The sequence below is a fragment of the Heterostelium album genome, assembly GCF_000004825.1.
Source record: "Heterostelium album PN500 unplaced genomic scaffold PPL_scaffold2, whole genome shotgun sequence".
Lineage (NCBI taxonomy): Eukaryota > Evosea > Eumycetozoa > Acytosteliales > Acytosteliaceae > Heterostelium > Heterostelium album.
The window spans coordinates 1167913-1193938 of record NW_008805064.1 but is presented as its reverse complement, the minus strand read 5'-3'; the positions used below and the strand labels follow the sequence as shown (position 1 = coordinate 1193938).

Below are 26026 nucleotides of genomic sequence, written 5' to 3'. Positions count from 1 at the left end.
TATGCTAATTCAATTCCTAAAGTTACTTTTATTTATAGGTGATATTACTTTTATTTTTAATACTATAGTATGAATAAATACTATTATTAATAATTAATTACTACAAAGTTAGTAGTGTTTTTGTTGCTCTATGTTTTGTTGTTAAGTTATTAAAAAAAAAAACTAACAATTGATTATGATTATACAATTATGCTATTATTATTATGATGCAGCTGGTTCATTACTAGAGTTATTATTATCATCATGCCCACATTCATGGTGATTACAATCTATTATTCATTGTTTTTTGTGTTAGAATAGAGTAGAGTCAATCAATGTATGTAGTGGTAAAGATTTGATACATACCATTTGAGTCATTGTGATCATGATCATCTTCGCTACCACTCTCATCACTACTTTCATCATAAGGTTTCTTTTTATGAAAAATACAACATTCTATAATCATAAACAAGACGATTATATTAGTAAATACGAATAATAATAATAGATTGATTAACTTTACTTTTTGATTTCTTTTTTAACATATTTTCATTATCTACAGTTTCTTCAGACCATTGTACTCTCTTTTTCTTCTTTGATTTGATTGTTAATCTAAGTGCTATAGGTTGTTGTGGTGATGATGTTGTTGTTATAGTAGTTGTAGTGGTAGTTGTTGATGTGCTTGATGTACTGTTGGCAGTGGCACCTCCACTGGCACCACCCATATTCAATGTCGATATTATAGGTGTTGTATTTGATACATCTATATTTGTTGAATTATATCTACTCATGTGTGTTGTGTATATTATTACTTAATCATTATTGAATCGTATAAAACGAATTATCTGTTTTTGTATTTTTTTTCAACCAAAATTTTTGAAAATGAAAATCCTAAAAAGGAATAAAAAAGAAAAATATAATTAATTCTTTTTAAAAACATAAAGAATAGTAATTTGTTATTTCTTATTTTTTATATAAACATATTTTAGTTTTATTAGTTTAATTAAATTTTTAAAGAAAAATAGATATTAATATTAAGTTTTAATTTATTTACTCCCAAGATCAAATTCTGTAGTAAAGTAGATTAATTGTTGATCTAGAAATTATCTAAATTTCTATAAATAAGTATTTATTTAATCATTAATTGTTTTTGTTTCTAAAAGATGAATGTTAGTAGACCAACTTAGAGGTTGTATTTCCAGAACTTAATACAATATTGTAAAATTTCTGAAAGATATTAAACTCAATGGAGAGTTATTTAAAACCTTTTTTTTTTTGTTTATATAAAAAGATTTTATTGTTTTTTCAATGGAAGAAATATTTACTATCTCTAACCTTTTTGAGATCGAGTGAACCTCTGTTTGGTACGGGTGGTATATTAACAGTGGGATAACGGTGATTGAACCACTCTCTGAGACGCTCTAAAATGGGTTGTGAATGGAGTTCCACGAATTGATGACGAAGCATTGTGTTCATTGTGTCGATTGTCGATGCATGTGTCCAGAAGGAATCATGTACCGATGCAAATGTAATGCCTTTCTTCTTGCACTGGATCGCCGTTAAAAACATATGTGTAGAGTCGAGTGAGTGAATAAAGTTGGGTGGGAAAGCCGATCGCTGCTTTCTCGAGTCGACCGGGAGGTGATCGTTGTCCTCCACCATCAGGTAGTCGTTCATAATCGTTTTGACGCTGACTTTTCCACCTTTGCGGTAAGGCTGGACCACTGGGAGTCCGAGTGGGGTGTACCACGCGACGCACTCGCCCGTCTGCTTGGAGATGAGTCCGGCGCATTGGGCAAGCCACGCCATAATGGAACGCGCTCCAATAAACATCTTGTCGAGCGATGCGAATGTTGTCTTGGAGAGATAGGTCGTTGCCTTGAAGAGTGTCGCTTCGTCAATCTGGTATTTGTCGCTGAGTGCATTCTCAATCTGCATACGCGCTCCAACAAATGTGACACCGTAGACACTGGTCATAACGGTCTGTTTGATGATCTTTCTCTCGATTTTACCGTCGAGAAGCTTTGCCAGTTCGTCGCCAGCCAACGCATCTTCATGGACGATCTGCGCCACCATTTGGGCGACTCCGGTGTAGACGTCCTGGGGTTTTGGAGAGGGCAACAAATTGACCTTCAGCGCACCGAGTTCATCACCACCGAGTGCAGCATAATGTTGTAGACCGTTACATGTACCGTCTTGGTGAATTGGTAGACTACTCTTGAAGGTTGTTGGGTTGCCCGAACGAATGGCGTCGGTCAACTCTATGCAGGCGGCCAGCGTCTGCCAGGGACTGTCGGCTTTGAGCCACCACCTCTTGCCGTCGAGAGGACGGTCTGCCGAGTCGTAGATATTCTCTATGTTCTCCATTGTGAATGCTACACGATCTTCGAAACTGACTTTATCGACACCAAAGAGATTGGCGACCTGTACCTTCAACCACTCGAATCCACGCTCGCCAAGTTCTTTCTCCTCGGCAAACTTGAGCATCGAACGACAGAAATCGGAACCCATGTGATTGAGATGTGGGGGGATCGGATAGGAACGACCACGGAAATCAACGTTGTGCGGGAAGTAGAATGTATATTCCTGTAGTTGTTTGGCGACGTTCAGCTTGTAGAGAGTATCACAACGCAGCGAGTGCAAATCGTTGTTTGCACCCTTGACCTTTCTCAGCTTCTTATTGAAATCTCGCTTCACTTTTTCGTCTTGCAAATCCTCCTGACTCGGTGACTCTGGCAGCTCAAAATCGTATCTACTCGGTAAATCAGCAATTCCACCACCTTTCTCCCAAGCTTCCAAAAGAATCGACATCATCTTTTCATTTGTCTTCCATGGTACTTCTCCCAGCACATTCAGACCTTCATATATATTTGTTAAATCCGATTGATACAATGATGTTTTCTGTAGCTTTGAACTGTAGAAATAACGAATAACCAAGTTAGTTGTATATACAAGACAAACAAAACATTCTCAAGTTTTCTTTCCTTACCCATTTGTTCTCATGATGAAACATGGATATTGAAGATAACAACCCTTGTTTGGATGGGTCCATGGCTGTGGTGGAACTACCATCGGTAGGAGACGAGCATTCATTGCTTCGACAAGGAAATGTCCTTCGTCCATGAGTGAATAGACATTGTCGTGACACGAGATGACTCCATACTTTTTGTTGTTGTTGTATCGGTATTTGTAGTAGAATGCCGGTACTTTCTCGTCGATATCCTCACCATCGATGTACTTGTTGATCATACAGCTATCCATGATCGATTTCACCATGAAACTTCCGACTTTTGTGATTGTATCCGATTCCTGTTCCAAGTTGTTGTGTGCACGACGCATATAGTTCTGAATGGTTCTCACCGTTGCAACGGCGCCATTGAACGGTTTCATCAACCGTTTGTATTGGAGACGATCGTATTTCTTGAGCAGTTGCATCTGGTATTCGGCGAGCACAGACTCACCGATGTTCTCCACTATCGACGTCATGATGGTGCCGCGCTGTGGGTCCGAGAGAATCTCAGAGACCATCTGATTCAACGCGATCAAACAGAGTTTCTTCATGGGCAAACGTGTCAGGACTTCGACGTGCGATGGAACACGTGAGAGTGGGTTGAGGGCCTCGGCCTCGGCCTCGGGGTCCTCGCTCAGCAAAACCGAGGCATTCGCCTGCTGGAACGACTTGAGCTCCTGAGTGGTATGCTTGATCAGCGGGTCGTACCACTGGAACATCACATTCTTGATCGATTTGAGGCCCGTCGACCGCTGGATCATGCTGGTGTCGTTGAGCAGCTGACGATAGGCCTTACGCGCAGTGTCAGTCACCGAGATCTCAAAGTCGGTCTCCAACTTGATCTTCTCGTAGAGCTCCTTGTACTTGGCACTCTCTTCTTCCTTCTGCTTCTGGAGCTCTGCAATTGTCTTGGCGTCGAGTTCGTTTCGCTCCATCTCCTCGAGTGCCTCCAGTTGCATCTCGCTCGTCAACAGTGATTCGATGCGAGCCAACTCTGATGAAATATCAAACTCTGGTTCTACACTCTCCAAATCCTCGAGTGACTGTATATTATCAAACTTTGCATCATTCAAACTGGACAATGATTTTCCATCTTTGTTCTTATTGGAATTCTTTTTAATAAGCTTTCTAAGTTGTTCCAATGATTCCTGATCTATTTGTGATTCATCGATTTCATATTCAAAATTTTCATTTCTATTTATATTATTATTATTATTATTATTTAAAGTACTACTACTACAATATCTTTTTAAATTATTAATGTTGTTACTACTATTACTATGATTATTTAATTTATTACTATTATTATTATTGTTATTATTGTATATTGAATGTAGTGATATTGATTTTGTAAATGAAAAAGTTGATCTTGTTGAAGATATAACTTTCGATATATATTTAGAATTACTTATTCTAAGCATTCTTTGTAATATATATTATTATATTATATAAATAATATATATATATTATTTAAAACAAAACAAAATAAGAATGAAAAACAATGATTAATTAAAAAAAAAAAAAAAAAAAACGAACGAAATGTTTGTTTTTCAAAAATATTCAAAAAATAATTTATAGCATTCCACACACTACTCACTTTGTTTCTCATTTTTAGCGGAACCTTCTGAAGGTTAATGATCATTTTTGTTTTATTCAATAAATAAACAAATAACCAAAATATCAAATCTTTTAAATATGATTCAATAAACCTTTTTCTTTTCTAGAAATGCCTGAATAATTGAAGATCCATTACCATCTTTCATATGGGTATGTCATGGTATATCTGATGGATGATCAGTGACTTAATATACTAGATTTAAATAATCAGAGTAGAATCTCACAATCCAAAAAACTAATTTTATCTTTTAATTATATTAATCAAGTTTAGATTTTTAATAGTTATTTTTATCAAGATAAAGACTTTTTTTTTTTTTTTTTTTTTCTTTAACACATATATGAATGTTGATCGCATTGATAGATTGATATGATTGTGTTTTTAATTTAACTCACAATGTGGTCAAATTAACACACACACACTAAACACACACATCCATATCTCAATCAATAAATTTAAAATTTTATTTTATTAGTTTAAGTTGTTTTTTTTTTAATTGATTGTGTGTGTGTTTTTTTTTAGCTCAAATGTTGTTGTTGGTTTGATTTTGTTGTTGTTGTTGTTGTTGTTGATTATTTTTTACTTAACATTTTCTTGTTGTTTGTTGTTGTAATTAAAAAAAAAAAAAAAAAAAACAAAGCAAAACAATGTTTAAAAAATTAATTTTATTGTAGAACCAGAAAGAAAACCAATCAATCATCAAATATATATAATTTATTTATAAATTGACAAAACAAAACCATTTGAATTAACAATCACTCACTCACTAACTCACTTACTAACCTCCCTCCTCAATCAAACACACACAAACAATCATTCAATGTTTTTAGTTTATCATCATTAAATATTTAACAACACAACATCAAGCTTCATCATCAACCAATCAATCAATCCAAACCTAACCAAACAAAATCAATCAACTCCACCTCCAATTTTATAGCTGTAATATTAAATAAAATTAAAAGTAATAAAAAAATAATATTATCAAATAAAAATAAAAAAAGTAGTAGTATAAAACAAACAAAACCAACTAGTGTAGTTTGATTGATATATTTCTGGTGGTTAGTTGTAAAGTTTGTCAATAATTCTAGATCTTTTTCCATTAAGTTGATTTTTATATATATGTATGGTGTTTAAAATATTAGTAGTATTTTATAACATATATAGCTACAGCAATCAATCAAATAACCAATATTAGAATTTCTTTATAAACTTTAAACAACATTAATCATAAAGTTTAAAAAATTCCATAATTATTCAATCTAATAACAGAAATCAACTGATACCATACCATCAATTCAAATCAGTCCAAACTAAATCAGTCCAATCCAAATCAAACCAATACCATACAATCCAAAAGAAAAACAAACAAACAAACAATATAAAACATAATTACAACTTGTTCCACCAACATTTTTAAATTTACTAACTTTTTTTTTTGTATTTATAGTTTTAATAATATAATATAAAAAAATAATAATATTAGATTAGATTTAGTATATATATACAATTAATAATAATAATATTAATAATAGAAAAATGATGGAATCAAATTTCGAAGATGAAGATATATTACAGAGTACCAAGATCTTACAGATTGGTGAATTAACAGAGATTTTGGGATCTCTAATGAATTCAGAGGTCGAGGAAATATTGGTTCATCTCGACTGCATTGTAAATTCAATGGGTTGTGTATCTCAAAGTCTAAACAGTATAGTCAGAATAGCAAATAGATCACTAAAACAACCAGAACAACTATCTTTCAAGTCCATGATTAGTTTCACAGGACAAACCAATATAACAATTTCAAATTTAATTAGAAAATTAAAACAAATTCAAAATTCAAAAAATAATAATTATAACAACAACAACAATAATAATAATAATACAAATAATAACAATAATATAATAGTAGACCAAAGAAATAATAAATATTTATCACCATCTGGCGATTCCTATGATGATGATGAATCATTGATTGAACAAGACAATTCACCGTGTTCCTATCATACACCTTTTACAACCATTGGAACACCAAGTTCGCAATCACCAATAGTAGTAACGAATCAACATACTTCTAATAATAATAATAACAACATTAATATTAATATTCAAAACAATTTAAATAGTAATTGTAATAATTTTAATAATTTCAATACAAATAATAATTTAAAAATAATATATGAAAATTCATCAGTTTCCTCATCGGAATCACCATTGACATCACCACAAAAATCAACAACACATACCACCTCTGTAAAACTAGGTCTATCGGAATCCTCTTTGTTTTTATCGGAATCATCAGCATCGTCGGTTATCGATAAAAACATTGCAATTTCACCACTTTCCACTTCACCACTGAACAATAACTCTATTTCATTTTCACAGAAAGACAGAGACAGAGAAAGAGAAAGAGATAGTGAATTTACATTCCTCAACCAAGACAAATCTGAAAAACATTTGAAACAACAAGATAATAACCACAACCACCGCCAAAACAATAACAATAACAATAACAACGATGACGAATACGATGAACCATGTAGTAGTAACACTATTTTAATTAAAAATAACAACAACAACAATAATAGCCATATTAGTAAAGTAACATCAACTGTTACAACAGCAACAACAACACCAACAAAAGTAACATCAACAGCATCAATTAATATTACAAACCATCATCATAATAATAGTAGTAATCATCATATTAATAGTAGTAATAATAATAATAACAATAATATTAGTTCAACTAACAATAATAATAATAATAATAGTTCAAATAATAATAATTCAAATAATAATAATAATGTAAATCAAACTATTATACATAATGAATATTGTACACCTTTTTCACCATCTTCACCACCGATGTCACCATCACCGATGGCAGCAATGGCAACGAGTGACCACCAGATTCACAAGAATATACTACTGCGGCAACAACAGAATGAGGATACGGTGATCTCTGCATCTATGGAGGAGAAGCGTGATAATTTCTTGTCTTTTGAACGCTCGCAGACTGCCATCGCACTGAATAAGATAAGGAACAACATGAATGACGATGCCATTCAGCGCAAGAATCAGAAAGGCTATGCAATGATGTCACTCATTCTCAACGATCTGAACACCTCACATCAGAGTCTATTGAATCAATCACATCCAGTACAGATATCAACCACCATAGGAAATAATAATAACAGTTCAAATAATTTACTTTTAAACAACAATAATAATAACAATAACAATAGTAATAGTAATAGTAACTTAATAGATAGTAATAATAATAATAATAATAATGATAATATGTCGAATAACGGATCACCTTTAGATACCTATCTATCACATGAAGAAGAGGATCTCTCGAGAATGTATAATGTCTATAAAACACCGGCTGTTCCACTTCCATTACAAACAGCTTCTACTGCCATTCCAACAACTAATACAACAACTAATGAATTACAACAGCAACAACAACAACAGATGTTACAAAACAATAGATATAAAGGAATGAATGATGGTAATCTATCAAAAGTTATTACTTTTACAAAGGCAGATCCAAGTACTACTACTTTTCAGTTTATAAAGGAGAAGGTACCGAAACCATCGCATGCCAGTAACGATAGTGATCTTTATTACGACGACTATGAAGATTACGATATGGAGACAGAGAGCCAATCATATGACGATACCTACTCTTCAGCAGATCAACTGTCAGCTACCAACTCTTCAACAACCTTTGATTCAACTACCAATCTATCAAGTAAAGCAAATAACAACAATACAACAAATAATAATACAACAGCAGCAATGATAAATAGTAATAGTAATGGAAATATAGCTGGAACTACAACAAATGGAAAACATATAGTTAATAATAATAGTAATAATAATAATAGTAATACGACGAATACAAGTACAAATACAAATAGTAATAATACAGATGTTAAATCACCTATTAAACAACCATCAGCGATGTCACCTAGAAGTGGACCACAGTCACCAAGATTGTATCCAGCTAGACCGTCTAGTCTGCATCGAAGAGCACAATCAGTAGGTGTATTTAGTGGATATCCTTGGTTTGGAGGTAGACTCATCCAGATCATTGTATTCCTACCGACTCAACCACAATCAATGGTTGACCTATCGATCGACGATGATTCTACCGTTGAAAAGGTTATAATTGATATCTTGGAGTTATGTCAAAGAGAAAAGAAGAAATTAGATCATAACAGTAATAATAATAATAATAATAACAACAATAGTAATAATACTACACATAGTAATAACAATAATAATAACAATCAACAACAACAACAACAACAACAACAACAACAACATCAAGAATGTACAAATTCAAAATTAGATGATTCTTTTTCATCAAATCAATCAAATGGAGTTGATAATCAAAGTAATAACAATAGTAATGGTAATGGTAGTTCATCAGGTGGAGATGTTTCATTCTCTTTCCTTAGTGTAACGACTAATCCAAAGGCATATTATTTGAGAGTTTGTCATTATGATGGTACGGTCGATAATGACTATGGCGTGCTGGAGCGATCGTCAGAGATGAAGAAGATCAAAGCAGAGACCTATGTTTTGCTGCAGAATACCAATTGGACGAAGGAGCAGTTGTCGCCACCACCGATCTTCAGAGTGCACATCGTGCCATCGGCACCGCTCTCACACAACGAACGACGTCTGTCATCGCCACAGAACAACACCAACGGTGTCAAAGATTCGATTGCCGTTCCCTACAACCCGACCGCTACACTGTCCTCCATCAAAACACTGATCTGCAAGAAAGAGAAATTCTCTGAGGATCTCTGTGTATTCATGTTGATGAACAACGAAGTGGTCAACAACGAATCGATCACACTCGAAGAGTTGGCAATGGGTGATATTAAATTAATTCATAATCGTGTCAGTAAGTTGATCAACATATATAAATTATATATCCAATTATATTCCACTTTCTTGATCAATTATCCATATAACTAATCTATCTACTTTTTTTTTTTCACATTTTTTCAGAATCATCAATTCCAAAATCAGTTTCATTTATTGCCGATTCTGGAAATGCTCCAAGAGCAATCACAAAATTGTTAGGACCAATGTTTTTCTTTACTCCAGATACAGCTGGTGAATTTAAAGTATGTTATTACAATACTATTTAGTTTGTATTAATTATATTAACTTGTTTTGTTTTTGTATTATTATTATTATTATTATTATTATTAGCAATATCAAGTTATAAAGGTAAATAAATTTGGAATATCTTTGGAGAGGTTGATGGGCATCGATCAAGATCGTATCATTCATTCGTTTATCAATAATTCGGGTGGCGGTGGAAGCGAACCTCACAAGAAGTCGTCGATCAAGCGAACGTTCAGTTCGAATCGTCTGAAGAAGCCGATACAATTGATGTCCGACATCTCATCGGTGAGCACAATGACCAACAAGCCAAACAACTTTTGTATCAGGTGTAAAGATGGAAAGGTATCGGAGTACTACTCACTGGACGCCGAGGAAATCGTTGCCAAAATTCAATTCATAATCAAAGAAAACAAGAATAAAATGAAGAATAAATTTTAGGAACCAATCAAACAAATTGCTATGACAATCAAAAACAATTTCTGATCAATTAAATTATTGTTTTTTTTAATCAATAAATCAATCACCAAAAATGGTCTTTGATTTACATTTAATTTTTCATCAGATTTTAACCAATTTGCAAATTCTCATCTTCTCATTTTAATTGATTGGCAAATGATAGAGAAAATTGGGGTTTAAAAGCTCGATCCAAAAAAAGATCAATTTAAAAAATCTTTTTTAATTTTTAAAACACACATTGCTTTCTGTGATAATTTTTCCAATAATTTTAACAAATTAAAGTTTAAAATTCCACGAATTCATTGTTATCTATTAATGACTCATGAGTACATAAATAAAACACTGATAATTTAAATTATATTTATAATATTCATATATATAATTTTTAAACATAAACACTTTAAAAATATATTTATTATCATTATTTAAAGAGTATTATTAGATTTTAATCTTGTATAATAATAAAAACTAATCATCAAATCTGATTATCATCCATCATTCATTCATCACCATCCTATTTTGTATATATACTTTTTTAACACACAAAATCCAAACTATAAAACAAAAAAGAAAAAATGAAAATTACATTACTTGCAACTAATGCTTATAAAGTGGTCTACGAAGATGTAAATACCGATGAAACAGTAGACCAGTTGAAGCTGCGTTTGTTTAGAGAGCATTCCGATCATCTTCCACTTCCATCAAGTATCTTTGAAGATTTGGAAGTTCTCAAACCAAAATCATCGAGTGGCGATGCCGATGTTACAATGACTGACGATAGCAATGACAATAAAGAGGACGATGGTGATATGTTAATAGATAATACAAATCTACCACCACAATTGCTGCATCCATATCAATTGAGATTGATATTCGGTGGTAGACAACTAGAGTCACTCTCGACGATGGCAGAGAATTCGATTGTCGATGGATGTACTATTCTCGTTGCCGTGTCGCCGTTCTACCTACTGGGCAGACAGATTGCCAATGAAACGAAACCAAAGACTGAAAACTACTCTACTACCGATCGTCTCTTCACGGCGGTCAACAAAAACAATCAAGTTCAATTCCAACTGGCGCTGGACGACCAAGTGGGAGACGGTGCCGGCATTGAATTCTCCAAACTAACAGAACTCGACATAGTCGAAGCAAGTCAATTGTTAATGCGTGTTCCATCATTAGAATCACAAGATACCAGCAGTAATAATAACAACGCTGGTGAACCTTTCAAATTGTATCAATCTAAAACCGGTTCACCTAAACCGGCATCTGGAAAGACCGGTTTGTTTTCGAGATTGAGCACGAGGTCGAGATCAAAGGAACAGGCGAAACACGAAACCGGTTCATCTTTGGAATCGCAATTCGACCAACTCTCGTTGGCTCCGCTTGGAAAGCGTGACGAATACAAACGTGTTCCGCTCTCCATTGTCTCACAGACACCGACTGGTTCCAATCTGCTGGTACACCGCATTCAGGTGATATTCAATCGTCCTTTCATCCCACTGTGCTCGACTCTCGACGAAGTGCAAGTTCCATTCCGTGTGGAACCAGCGGTGATTGGCGGCAAGTGGCGTTGGATCGACGGCGTCACCTGTTGCTTCGAAGATCCAAAACAACCGTATCAAACGAAATTTGCCAGTTCCACGCAGTATCGTGTCACTCCACTGCTGGAGGTGTTCAAAAAGTACGAGCCAGAGATCGGTGACGATGAGATCGGTGAGTCGTGGACATTCAAAACCAGCATCCAATATCCGATATTCGGTCAGTTCAACGGTGACATTGCCGATCCACAGATCAACTTGCGATTCGCTCAGTCACTCCCACTGACCCAATTCAACAGACTCGGCAATGCCATCAAGATCAAAGGACCGTTCAACAAGACAATCAATTTCAAAGTGGTTCCAATCGACAGTCCAACTCTCTGTAAGTTATTCAAAGACTCTTTACCAACACCAATTAAAAAGTCGGCTGAAGAAAAGGAGAAGGAGGAAGAGAAAGAAAAAGATGAAAGTGAATCCAATACCAAATCAATTTATTTACAACTCGATAAATTGGATATGAATACAAAGTATTCCATTCAATTTACTGAACCACTGGAATCTTCTGAAGGACCATTGGTAACTGAAAACAATCTAGAAGTAACTTTTAAGGTATGTTTAAAACTTTATTGGAAAATGTATATATTGAAATTATCTAATTAGAAATCTTTAAACATATATTCTAGACACCAGAACCTTTACGTGTTACAAAGGTTAATTCTTCATTCGAAGGTGAATCTGTAGTTATTGCATTCAATAATCAAGTGGACAAAATCTTGATTGAAGATATTGATAAACATTTGCAATTTAAACCAAATGTAAGTTTCAAATTAAGAAATGGAATTGGTTTAGTTTTAAAATATAATTAATAATTATTATTTGTACTTTTAGGTTAAAGTTAGTAAGGTTAGAACTGAAGGTTACAATCTTATTATTCATGCAGACTTTAAACCAAATACTAGTTATAAAGTAAAGGTTGATAATATCACTTCACCAAGAACAACATCGTTGGTTTCTTCTAGTCATGACTTCAAGACACCATTGGACTATTGCTTTATCGATGTGGACAGTGCCTACAGTCAGAAGTTCAATTTGGATCCACTCGCCAGACCTATCGTCAAGTTGGTTACTCGTGGTGTTAGCTATGTCAAGATCGAATCGCATCGTATCGATCCAAGCAACGCTAAAAACTACGACCACGAAAGACTGGCAAAGCTGTTGACCAAGGAGATTCAGATCAACGGTGTCGAGCCAAGAAAACAAGTCACCAACAAGGTGGATCTCTCTGATTTCTTTGGTGGTGATACACCATTCACTGCCAAACACAATCTGTTGGTATTCCGATTCTCGAGTAAAGCCGACGGTGGCAATCTCGTGGAGTCATACAAGTTGTTGCAATACTCGCCATTCTTGGTGGCCGTCAACCAAACCAAGTTGGACTATCGCGCGTGGGTAACCAATGCTTCAACACAACAACGTGTGAAAACACCATTCATTGAGACTTACTACAACAAATCGAAGGTCTATTCACAAAGATCATCGGATTCCGAAGCGGAAGCTCTTTCTGCCGCTCCAAATAGTTCGGTTGTGTTGAGTGATGGTTTGTTTTCAATTCCAAAAGATCAGTCATTCGACTTGCTGATTGCAACTGTCACAGTTGATAAACGTAAATACTCAACTATCTTCCAAACGGTTTGCCAGAAGGAGAGGGAAAAGGTTGAGGTTATTTGGGATATCGTCGATGCTCTGGGTTGCTACCGACCAACAGAGACTGTCTACATCAAGGGTAACTTGAGAATTACCACTGAAAATGGTATTCAAACACCACTGGAATACTACGGTGACAACCAAATGAGCATTGTAAACTACAAGCTTACCGACACCAGAAAGAAAGTTCAAAACCAAGGACACACCACTCTCAATGTCAACGGTGGATTCAACTTTAACTTTGTACTGCCAGCCGATACCAATCTTGGCGATTGTTCGCTTTCCATCGACTGCGATGGTCACTCAAAGAACTTTGTCATCAAAGTATTGGAATGCAAGAGAAAAGACTTTGTTGTCGAATCCGACTTGAAGAAACCATCGGCCGGTTCTTCCTCGTCGGTCAGATGTGGACAACCTTTCTATGTGCAAGCATGCGGTAGATATTTCAACGATGAAGTGATGGCAAACACCAAAGTTGATTGGAGTGTTTCGTTGTCACCAACTCAACCGGATCTACCAACAACTGGCTACAGATTCTCAATGCCCGATGTTTGTGATGAAGCCAACGCCACCTATACCTATCAGAGCAAACCAAATCCATCCGGTAGACATCAACTTCGTTTGGTTCTGGAGAACTCAAAGTCACCGATGTATCTAGTGGTTCGTGGCAGTGTCATCGATTTGACAAACAAATCCGAGGCATTCTCACACACCTGCAAGGTTCTTGGTACTCAACGTTACTTTGGTGTCTCGAAATGCAGAGATGAGTTTATCAATCTCTCAGATACCTTCCAAACTTCGCTGGTTGCAATGAATTCCTCTGGCAAGTTGATCAACGAAGGAAAGTTCCAAGTGGAAATCAAAATGGTACCGTGGGAAGATGATTTGCCAATGGTCAATGAATTCCAAGGTGAGATCGTACCATCGAAAGCTGAACCAACCAACTTTACCTACAAGTTCAACAAACGTGGTGCCTACTGCGTCAAATTCACCTATGAATGTCCGGATCAAGAACCACAGCGACAGAGTCACAACATCTTTGTGCTCGGTGAGCAAACTCAAGCCGAGAAGGAATTCAAAGAGAATGACTCCAAGACTTTGGGTCAATACAATGATAGCTTCGAACAACAACAATCAACATTTGGAATTCCATCAATCCCCTTCTCTGCTTTCGATAACAAATATCCAATTAATCTTGCGTTGTTGGTAAAGAGTGGTTCTGAATATCCAAAGATTGGTGACAAGATCGAATTACTAGTGACATGTAAACTTCAGTGTGGAATGGGTATGATTATGCAAAGCAAGTCTAAATCCATTGTCAAATCAACGCAATTCAATTTCGAGGATGGAAAATATCTATTTGAACATGTTGTCACTGAAAAAGATTTCCCATCGTTCAACTACACCGTCTATGTTGAAGGCAAAGTGAGTGTCTATCACAACAATACCATTGTTGAACGTTACACAAGTGCATCGATCAACAAGCAATTCTCTGTCGACAAGGAGATGAAGAAACTTCAAATTGAATTCCTCCCATACCGTAAATTCCAAAGTCCAAACTCTGACATCTCCATTACGACCCGCGTTTTGGATCACCAAAAGAAACCGGTAACCGGCGCCGAAATAACTTTGATCGTTGCCGATGAATCATTGTTGAGTCTTACAAACAAATCCACCAACAATTGGAATCCAATTGATTTGTTCTACTATGAAGGTTACCAAAACAATCAATGTTTTTCGTTGATCGATGACACAATGTTCTGTGCCCCCGATGTCAAAGAGGAGGAAGTCACTAAACCAAAGGACACAATCGTAAACATCACCGTTCGTTATCTCTCTGGTCGTATCATCCAGATGTCACTTCCACTCAATGCCAACATCGATGAAGTGCGCAAAGTCGTTCTTGAGAGAGACGGTCTGCCATTCACATCGCAACGTCTTCTCCACAAGAACAAACAAATCGAGAAGGGAACGCTCTTTGAGAATGGAATCACCACTGACGATACTATAAACTTGGTGATCCGTCTCTCGGGTGGTGGTGACACTGGCAATGAGAAAGAAGATTTGGAAGCGCTACGTTTGCCAGCAATCAAGCAAATCAAGGTGAGAGATAACTTCAAACCATTGGCAACCTTCCAAAGCAATAGATTCTCCGATGAAAATGGTCAGGTTGTCTTTGATTTCAAACTGCCAGACAATTTGACCAAGTATCGTGTTATGGCTTACGCCGCAACCAACGATTCGTTCGGTAAGAATCAAGAGTTCTTCACCTCGACGCTGCCAGTGATGATTCGTCAGAATCCACCACGTTTCCTCAATTACAACGATGAATGTACATTCCCAATTGTCATTTCTAACATTGTCGATTACGACGTTGAGGTGAGTTGTGCTTTCCAAACGACCAATTGCATCTCCAGTACCAACGGATTCAAGTCTGTCATTCCAGCAAACTCACGTATCATTGCACCGTTCCAGGTGAAAGCTATCACACCGAATGTCAAATCGTTCTACCACGTTGTTCTGGCGAGTCGTATTATCAATACACCAGGAGTCGACGCAGAGTTTACTGATGCCGTTAAATTTGACTTCCCAGTCTACTCACCGTCCTCCGTTGAATCCAACACTGTAGCCGGTTTCACCGATGCCGAAAAGATTGTATCTACTCACCCAGTTAAACTCAGCAACTGGCAAGAGTTTGATCAGGAAGTTGGTGGTCTCTCTGTTAACCTCGCCACATCCAATATCACTCAGATCTCCTCATCCTATGAGTACCTCATGAACTACAAGCATTCCTGCTCTGAACAACTCGCCAGTAAATTAATGTGTCTGGTAATTGCATTGGATCTTCCAGAGTTGTTGGAGATGGAGAATGATCGTCCATCAGAAGAAAATCTTGAGAAAGCAATAACTGAGATCTTGGAAATTCTCAAGGGTAGATTGAAAGCAACCGGTGAATTTAAATACTGGAATTCCGATACTAGCTACGAATATGTAAATGTCTATGTTTATTGGGTGCTCGATATTATCGAGAATGAGTTCAATGTAGTACTACCAAAAGGATTGATGGCCAAAGCACCGGCTTATCTTAGAGGAGCAGCCGATATCGATAAGACTCACAAGGAGTACACTAAATACGACAGATCATCGTATCTATTAAAAAAAGCATTCGCTCTACACACCTATGAAAAGGTTAGCTATGGTAGTTTCGAATCACACAATGCAATCGATAGTATCTTGGTGAAAGAGGCAACCTCTTCGACATCACCGATCGCCGCTGATCTGTCGGCTATACTTCTCCCACTTGCTCATGGAGTGACTGCAAGACAACTGGTCCGTTCACTCGAGAACAAGTTGGTTGTAACCGGAACAACTGCATTCTTTGAGGGTTCATCAATCAATGGATTCTCATCGATAATGAGATCTTCGTGTTGGGCTGCACTCTCGATGATTGACGACGACCAATGTAAACATATTATTTCAAAGCTGATGTTTGGAATCGAGTCAAAGATTAGGGATCCAAGACAATCGATGTATTTCAACACTCAAGACAGTGCTCTTACCATGTACACACTTTTCTCATACTACAATAACAAAGCGGTGAACAAGTACAACGTTCAAGTCTATCTCAATGACTTTACTCTCGAGCCGAAACCCGTGGAGATCACCGATGAGAATACAATCTACACCAAATTCATTCCAATGAAGACACTGATCAAGAATCAAGGTGAGCTCCTCATTGAGAAGAAGGGAACCGGTGATTTGTTCTACAGTCTCTCGTTCAAGTATGCCAAATCGAATCCATACTATCCCGCTGTCGATACACGTGGATTCGTTATCACTCGTGAATTTATTCCACTCGGTAAACCAGAGGATATCCAGCAGATCGTCAATGAAGCCGGACTCAGACAAACAGTGATCAAGAGCGGTGCCAAAATCAAAGTTAAATTGACCATCAAATCAACTTACATCACTAACTTTGTCGTTATTAACGATAATTTACCTGCTGGATTGGAACCAATCAACAATTTGTACTCCACTCGCTACTACTGGACTTCTCATTCCAACATCAGAGACAAAGGCGCTGAAATATTTGCTGACCTTCTCTATCCAGGAACCTATACCTTCTATTACAATGTCCAAGCACTCTGTCATGGATCTTATATCTGTCCACCAGCTAGAATCGAAGAGATGTATTGTCCAAGTACATTCGGAAGAACTTCAACTGACACTGTGATAATTATTTAAATTCAATATAAATTTATAATTTTTCACAATATGTTTATCAAAAGAAAATAAATTATTACAATTCAAATTAAATATATATTTAAATAATGAAGTTTATTATTTTAAGTAACAATTGTTTATTTTTTAAAAATTATACCTTATAGTTATGCCAATAAATAATTAATTTGTTTTTTTGGATTGGAATGATATTTAAATCCCTTTATCAAACACGTTGATTGATTTCTATAAATATAAAAAATAATTAAAATTTTTCAAAAAAACCCCGATCATTTCTTTAACAATCAAATTGTGGTTTAATTAATTGCCCCACCAAATGGGTGTTCTTCAAGTTTAATATTAAAATGAATGTTATATAAACATTTTGGAAAACAATTAAAAACAGTAACATTTATTTAAAAAGCTCACAATGACAAAAACTAAATCAAATACTACTTCTACTACTAAACCTAAACCTAGTTTCGGAAGTTTAATACTTATCACATCAATACTGATTGGATTGTTTCTATCGTTCTTCCCTCCATACACTATCTTCTCGTTGGTATTCTATCCAGATATTGAGATTCTCCCGTTTAGACCGCATCCCGTACCGGATCTATCGGCTATAACTCGATCACTAGACAACCACTTGATCCTCCTTCATCTCGGTGAAGACGTTCACGGTCCAGAGTCGATTGCTTTCAATAGTAACGGTGACCTCTACTTCTCAACAAAGAACGGCGGAATCCGCTTCATAAAGTCACCGTTGGCCAACGGTTTCGTCGATTTACAAGTGCAACCGGGATTGAAAGGTGTCAAACTAGAGAGTTACCCTGCTATCAACACAGGCGGTAGACCTCTCGGTCTGGACTTCGATGCCGATGACAATCTCGTCGTGGTCGATCCCGTCAAAGGATTGCTCAAAGCCAACAAGGTGACTGGTGAGATCTCATTGTTGACTACCTCTGTCAATGGAAGCACCCTCAACTTTATGAACGATGTCACTGTCAATCGCCAGGATGGAACGATCTACTTTACAAACAGCATTAGCTATGCACCGGTATTTGGAAACAAAGGTGAATGGGTAACGGAAGGACCATCGAAATATGCATGTATGTCAATGGAGTCTGTCGGTAAGCTTATCTCTTACAATCCTATCACCAGACAAACCAAAGTACTACTTGACAATATCGCCTATGCCAACGGTGTTTCACTAGATGAAAACGCAGAGAGTGTCTACATTGCAGAGACATGTAAATATAGAGTTTTAAGATATTGGTTAGTAGGTCCAAAAGGTAATTGTAACTTAATCAATCATGATGAAATGATAATTTATATATTAATTCATTATAATTTTACTGTTTCCTTTGCTTTCTCCTCTCTTTAGCTGGAAGAACAGATGTTGTTATTAATAATTTACCTGGATTCCCAGATGGTTTAGAAGTCGGTCCAAACAATAGATTGTTTGTTTCACTATTCTCAATGAGATCTCCATTTTTAGATATGATACACCAATATCCTGCTGTTAAAAGAACGTTCCTTTCCATTCCATATCTATACACTATATTTGATAAACTGAATGCTGCTGTACTTATTGCTGATTCAAATGTAAGTGACAACCAACATTGATAATCAATCATTCAACTAAAAACTTTTATATTGATTCTAAAATTAATTTGATTTTAGACTGGTGAATTTATGGAACTATTAAAATCCTCTACAAATAAGATCTCGAGTACCTATTTCAAAGATAATATGTTATACATTGGAAGTAAGTAATAATAACTTGAAATCTATCAAACCAACTAATCTAACAATCCAAATTCATTAATATTAAGATTTAATGACACCTTTTATTGGTGTTTATGATTTAAAAGCTCCTAAAACTAAATAAATAAATATATAATAGACGATGATCATAAAATACCTGATGACGTTGCACATAATTTTTTTGCGGGCTTTTGAACATCTTTTTTTTGCTTATTTTTCATTATCTTCAAGGTTTGTGATCACGTGGTTTTTCATAACATCGGGGTGAATTGAATTCATAGTTTGTGGTGGGATCGCTTAAAATGGTGTTGTTTATAATAAAGATTAAATTTTATCAATCAGTATATAAACAGTACAAGTGTGATTGGGAAAATAATTTCATTTTTTTTTTTTCAAACACTGAATACAGATAGATAAAATACTATAAAATGAAAACAAAACATCAGAAACCAACAGTAAACTATGGATTTGGTTATTTCAGTATGTTTATATTTGCTTTATCAGTAGCTATAGGATTACTATCGCTATTTCCGACATACATAACATTCAATCTTCAGAGACATCCTGTTATTCCATTCCTATCATTTTCACCACCAGCCTATCCAAATCTCGAAAATGTTACAAAAGTACTTTTAGATAATCATCTTAAATATATTAATATTGGTAAGTACAATATAAATATATCTTTCAACATCTAAAATACATGTATTCATCAATACTTAAATAAAAAGGTAAATCTAGAGGACCGGAAACAGTTGCATTCAACAGTAAAGGTGATCTTTATTTCAGTTCTGAATCTGGTGAAATCAGATACTTGAAAGCTCCTATTCAATTCTCAAACGCTCCAGATTCATCGATTGACAACAGTCTACCGTTTATTCATACAGGTGGCAGACCTCTTGGAATTAAATTCGATAAGGACGATAATCTATTGATTGCAGATCCTGTCAAAGGCTTATTAAAGTTTGAGAGAGGTACCAACACTCTTACAATTCTCACTGGTTCAGCTAATGGAACTAAACTCTTGTTTATCGACGATGTCAAACCCGGTGATGATGGAATCATCTATTTCAGTGACAGCTTTGGAATGGCACCGTTTATTGATAACACCGGTCAATGGAACACTGAAGGACCATCTTTCTTTGTTTGTGCCACCATGCAAACCAAAGGAAAATTGCTATCTTACAATCCTGTCACTCTGGAAACCAAAGTACTTGTAGACGGTCTCACTTGTGGTAACGGAGTGACACTCGACGAAAAAGGAGAAAGTGTATTTATAACAGAGACTTGCAAATATAGAGTTATAAGATATTGGATAAAAGGTCCAAAAGGTATGTTTGTTTAACTCTTTTTTTTTTTTTAATTATTTTATAACTGACAATGTTCACAACACCTTTTAATACACATGTGTAGCTGGTAAATCAGAGGTTTTTGCAGAGAATCTACCTGGATATCCAGATGGCATTGAAATGGCACCAAACAACAGATTATATGTTACTCTATTCTGTCAAAGAACGATATTCGATCACCTCCAGCCATATCCATTGCTAAAGAGACTTTACCTCTCAATTCCATATCATTATGTTCCAAGTCACTCGCTCTCTTCAATTGCTGTGTTGGATGCAAATGTAAATATCATTTATTTCTATATTTATTTTTATTTTTATTTTTATTTTATTATTAATATTAATTGCTAATAACTACACAACTATAACATCATTATTTTTATTTTCATGATTTATCATCATTTCATTCAAAAATAGAATGGTAGAATATTAGAAATATTGGAAACTCGTACAAACCACATGATAACGCTAACAAGCACAACCAGAAAGGATAATAAACTTTATATGGGTAGTAAGTATCAATCTTTATTTATTTATTTTACAAATTATTATTATCTTTGATAAGTAGCGATATTACAAATTTACTAACCGAACTTCAACAACCAGACTTGTTTAATTCTTTTATCTCTGTGTTCGAACAAAATCAATAATAACAAACCAATAAAAAATATATTAAATTGAATGTTTCTTTTGTGTGTGGGGTTTTAAATTTAACAAAGGAGTGAGTGGTAGCCAAATTTAATTCGACTGACCTTTTAAAAAAAAAAGGATTTAACTTCATTTTTATTAGTAACATTTTAGAAATGTTTAATAATAACTCTTATTTTAGTATTCTAGTATTTGCTCTTTCAATAATAGTTTGTGTGCTGGCTTGGTTTCCAACCTATCAACTCTATGGCAATCAATACTGGCCCGATCTAGAATTTCAAAGATTTGACTACCTCCCACTTACAAGTCTGGAAAATGTAACAAAGAAATTGGAAAAGAAAATAAAATATTTGGACCTAGGTAAATCTTTAATTTTCTTATTGATCAATAAAATAAATATGGAGGATAGATTGTTTAGTAATGTTTTCTTTCATAGGTGAAATACATGGACCTGAATCAATATCTTTCAATCGTAATGGTGATCTATATTTTTCAACTGGATCAGGTGAGATTCGATATATGAAAGCTCCATTCGATTTTATCGATTCAATCTCTATTGGCAAACCAATGAACAGTTATCATTATGTACACACCGGTGGTAGACCGCTTGGAATTGATTTCGATCGCGATGACAATTTGTTGATTGCCGATTCTGCCAAAGGATTGTTTAGAGTCGACAAAGATTCGGGAGATATGATATTACTAACTGCAACCGTAAACAATACAAAGTTGAACTTTGTCAACGATGTAACATCGAACTTCGAAGATGGATTGATCTATTTCAGTGACAGCACCAAGCTGGCACCTTTCCTTGACAACTCAGGTGATTGGAATACAAAAATACCTTCTCTCTATACCTGTGCAACCTCGGCGCAGTTTGGAAAGCTTCTCTCATACGATCCCGCGACAAAGCAAACCAAAATTCTACTCGAAGGCATTTCCTATGCAAATGGAGTTGCACTCGATGAAAAAGGTGAAAGTCTCTATTTAGTAGAGACATGTAGATATAGAGTTATAAAATATTGGTTAAAAGGTCCAAACAGTAAGTGTTTTATTTAAGTTTAGAATTTGGTTATTTCATGAATTAATCAACCATGGATCAATCTATCCTTTTTTATATAGCTGGAAAATCACATGTCATTGTTGATAATCTACCTGGATATCCAGATGGTATCGATTACTCTGATGGCAAGCTTTATATATCAATATTTTCCAAGAGAACGTATTATGATTACCTTTATAGATATCCATTGCTAAGAAAGTTGTTTCATACTATTCCAAATAATGGAGTTCCATTGGGACCACCTTCTATCATTATTGCCGATTCTCATGTAACTAACTAAAATTTAACTAATAACTATATATTAACTATCTATTAACTTACCAATATACTTATATATACTTTACAACTTACTTATACTGTAAATAGACTGGTGAAATAATGGAATCTTTAGAGACAACATCAAACCATTTCAAGACAATAACATGTACTTATGTTCATGAGAATAAATTATATTTAGGAAGTAAGTGTTAACTTTAATATATAAATATATGTAATAAGCAATCAAACAAACTAACAATCCTACTATTGTTATGTTATTTTATAAAACTATATAGATTTATTTAATACATTCATAGCTATCTACAATTTGATTTAATAGAAAAATAAACGTTATAGAATGTATCATCTTACTATGGTTACAACTATATTTTAGCTATTACTATTATTACTATTGTTATTGTTGTTGCTGTTATTTACAATTATTGAAATAATTAAAAAGAAAAACGAGATGAAACATTACGTATAGATAAAACAAGATACTGGTAAAACTATTATTATTATTATTATTATCATTATAAAGACTACCCTGTTGAATCAATCTAAGCTTGTATCTCTTTTGTATTTATCTTTAATAATGATCTGATTGCTATAAATATATTGATATGTTGATTAAATTGAAAAATTAGTTTGTTAAATTCCATTTTCTAATGTTACTCAATATAGATCTATTGTGCTGCTGCTGCTACTGTTACTTACGTGATCTACAAATTGGACACTTAATTGAAACGGTTCTCATAGTCTCTGCACACTTTGAACACAAACAGAAATGTCTACATGGAATGGCAAGTATATCTTTTGGCTCAGTCAAACAGACGACACACTCACGATTATCCTCTGAATTATGCTCCAAACCATAAATATCATGTACAATATAATTTTGTTGTCCAAACTGATTGAATAAAACAAAGTTAATTCAGTTAATTAACCCAATTAATAAACAATCTCTCTTCTCTTTCCTTTGATATTAACTTACGATTGTCTTTTGTTTAAGTGGTTTAATTGCATAGGTTTGATCATTACATGCTAACAATGCCAAGTATGTATATTGACATCTTATTACCGTATCATTAATATTACTATTACTGCTATTAATATTTAACTTTTCTAATGAAACTGTAACTGGTTCTGTTGTTGTTGTTGTTGTTGGTGTAGTAGTTGTAGTAGTTGTAGTGGTTGTTGTTGTTGTTGTTAATGGTGGTGGTACAGGTGTTGTAGATGTCTCTAATATACTTGATTGCTTTCTTTCTTCAACTACATAAGAATCTATATTTAATAATAGTCTATTAGTTAGTTTGCAAACCTCTAGAGGAATCATATATACTACAACATACTTGTCTTTAAAGTTATTATAACAGGATATTGAACTTTCTCTATATTACAAGTTGTTATATCTAAATGTGTATACTTTGATAGATCTATATACTCTGATGGTGATAATGAAAACTGTTGATTCAATCCCTCTTGATAGTAGAATGGTCCTAACTTTGTATGTGATGTAATACTATTATAATTGATAATTAAATTAATAAGTAAATTAATAAGCAAATTGTCAAAATTATATTAACAAAAAGAATGATATTTACTTATTAAAAGTATCAGCTGCAACAATGTATATTTCAATGATACAAGGCTCTTCAGTGTCGAATTTGAATTTAATATTATAGATTCCCTCTGGTTTTGCAATTGGCTTGGGTGGTGAATTACCTTCCAACTCTTCTCCATCCTCTTCTTCAACTGATTTATTAAATATACTATTGTTATTATTATTATTATTAGTTGTTGTTGTTGTAGAGGTAGTTGTTGAAGTAGTAGTTGTATATGTAGATGTCTCCGCTGTATTAATATTGTTGTTATCTATTACCGCCTTTTCTTCTTCTTCTTCCTCTACTTCAATGGTTGGATAATTATCAGATTCTATTATTGAGGTTGGTAAGACTGCAATGGTATCACTGTTGCTGTTGTTGTTTGTGGATACTACTACTCTAGTACCACCACCACCAATTCGTTTGTCTATGCGATCAAAGATGATGGTGTCACGCAGTATATTCACTTTACTACTGACAGTCTTGGTAGTGTAGATCTGTGGTAGAATCGATGAGAGCGTCGACATCTGAGTGTCATTGATATTGTTACTATCGATGATTTCAATCTCTTGTTGCTGTGGATTCTGTTGATTCTGTTGTAGTTGTTGTTCGCCATCTGCGCCAGGTCTAGGATAGAATCCATACTCCCATCTCGCATTACTCCATCCGGATCCCATCTTATTTTAAAAACAAATTAACTTACTTTGTTTGTTTGTTTGTTTTTCTTGAGAAACAAATAATTATATTATATAAACAAATAAACAATATATCTATTATTATATATTGTTATTATTACAAATAAACTAAAAAACAATAAACTAAACTAAACCAAACTTAAGATCTTAAAAATATTTATATTAAAATTTAAATTAATAATTATGACTCATTTAACAGTGTTTTGCGTTCTTTGCATAGAAGGTTTGAAAAAAACAAAAAAAAAATTGTTTTTTTTGATAAAGTTTGTCAAAATGTGGTCAACCAACTTTGATAAATCACAAGTAATATAGTTATTTATTTATCAGACTATGTACATCTGTATTGTCAAGGAATAATAAATCTTTTGATGAGTATTAAATATTATTTATAATATTAGCTTTTACAATTCGCCTACTTTGGCACCTAAAACATATGTTGTACCACATCAGTTTATGGAACTATCAATGAAAATATTACTTTCTAAGACTTCTGAGTGCTCTTCTATCTATGATCGAGATTCATTTTAAAATATTCGGACCAAAAAAGTTTAAATTGAAATGACAATGATTAAATTATTATCTGCCAAATCAAATATAATGATTAAAGTCCAAAACAAGAAGAGAAGTAAATAATAATAAAAAATTTAACAATGAAACACTTGAAAAAAAAAAAATATTTTTTAAATTTATGTAACTTTTTTTATTGACCATCAAAATTTGTAAAGAGGTGTAACCTGTTTTACTTTTAAATATCTTTTTTAATTTTAAATTATTATTATTATTTTTGGTTTTTTTTAATTTTTTTTGTAGTTTAAAATGATCATCAAATGGGTAATAGAATTATGAGGTCAACAAATAAATCCAAATTTAAAAAAAATCAGTTTTGCAAACTTTTAGAAAAGTCTGTTTAATTTTTTTTTTTTCCTGTTCATTGGTTGTGTGGGTCAAACAAATCGAAC

General features: G+C 34.3%; 7 protein-coding genes across 7 annotated transcripts; 4 read left to right on the top strand and 3 right to left on the bottom strand.

Annotated features, from left to right (window-relative positions):
* Positions 1–201: 201 nt before the first annotated feature.
* Positions 202–6018, bottom strand: rpmA (DNA-dependent RNA polymerase; the record flags this gene model as incomplete). Its single annotated transcript, XM_020572789.1, has 8 exons — positions 202–269; positions 346–412; positions 498–742; positions 1034–1075; positions 1305–2893; positions 2969–3232; positions 3698–4411; positions 5975–6018. 8 exons carry the CDS (start codon positions 6016–6018, stop codon positions 202–204), a joined length of 3033 nt encoding a protein of 1010 aa, XP_020436906.1.
* Positions 6019–6143: 125 nt separating this feature from the next.
* On the top strand, positions 6144–10676 carry PPL_01787 (uncharacterized protein; the record flags this gene model as incomplete). The annotated part of the gene is made up of 4 exons (XM_020572788.1): positions 6144–9531; positions 9639–9757; positions 9846–9928; positions 10649–10676. The coding sequence occupies 4 exons, from the start codon at positions 6144–6146 to the stop codon at positions 10674–10676; spliced, it is 3618 nt and encodes a 1205-aa protein (XP_020436905.1).
* Positions 10677–10792: 116 nt separating this feature from the next.
* PPL_01786 (ubiquitin domain-containing protein) lies at positions 10793–17707 on the top strand (the record flags this gene model as incomplete). The annotated part of the gene is made up of 3 exons (XM_020572787.1): positions 10793–12367; positions 12442–12573; positions 12647–17707. 3 exons carry the CDS (start codon positions 10793–10795, stop codon positions 17705–17707), a joined length of 6768 nt encoding a protein of 2255 aa, XP_020436904.1.
* A 341-nt stretch (positions 17708–18048) lies between these two features.
* PPL_01785 (SMP-30/gluconolactonase/LRE family protein) lies at positions 18049–19462 on the top strand (the record flags this gene model as incomplete). The annotated part of the gene is made up of 4 exons (XM_020572786.1): positions 18049–18054; positions 18108–18978; positions 19071–19291; positions 19370–19462. 4 exons carry the CDS (start codon positions 18049–18051, stop codon positions 19460–19462), a joined length of 1191 nt encoding a protein of 396 aa, XP_020436903.1.
* Positions 19463–19546: 84 nt separating this feature from the next.
* On the bottom strand, positions 19547–19674 carry PPL_01784 (uncharacterized protein; the record flags this gene model as incomplete). Its single annotated transcript, XM_077398150.1, has 2 exons — positions 19547–19569; positions 19611–19674. 2 exons carry the CDS (start codon positions 19672–19674, stop codon positions 19547–19549), a joined length of 87 nt encoding a protein of 28 aa, XP_077254280.1.
* Positions 19675–19881: 207 nt separating this feature from the next.
* Positions 19882–23116, top strand: PPL_01783 (SMP-30/gluconolactonase/LRE family protein; the record flags this gene model as incomplete). The annotated part of the gene is made up of 9 exons (XM_020572785.1): positions 19882–20116; positions 20185–20784; positions 20867–21081; positions 21217–21310; positions 21601–21807; positions 21884–22489; positions 22570–22778; positions 22877–22970; positions 23109–23116. 9 exons carry the CDS (start codon positions 19882–19884, stop codon positions 23114–23116), a joined length of 2268 nt encoding a protein of 755 aa, XP_020436902.1.
* Positions 23117–23328: 212 nt separating this feature from the next.
* On the bottom strand, positions 23329–25049 carry PPL_01782 (uncharacterized protein; the record flags this gene model as incomplete). Its single annotated transcript, XM_020572784.1, has 5 exons — positions 23329–23375; positions 23486–23678; positions 23763–24052; positions 24121–24290; positions 24373–25049. 5 exons carry the CDS (start codon positions 25047–25049, stop codon positions 23329–23331), a joined length of 1377 nt encoding a protein of 458 aa, XP_020436901.1.
* Between the last annotated feature and the right edge of the window lie 977 nt (positions 25050–26026).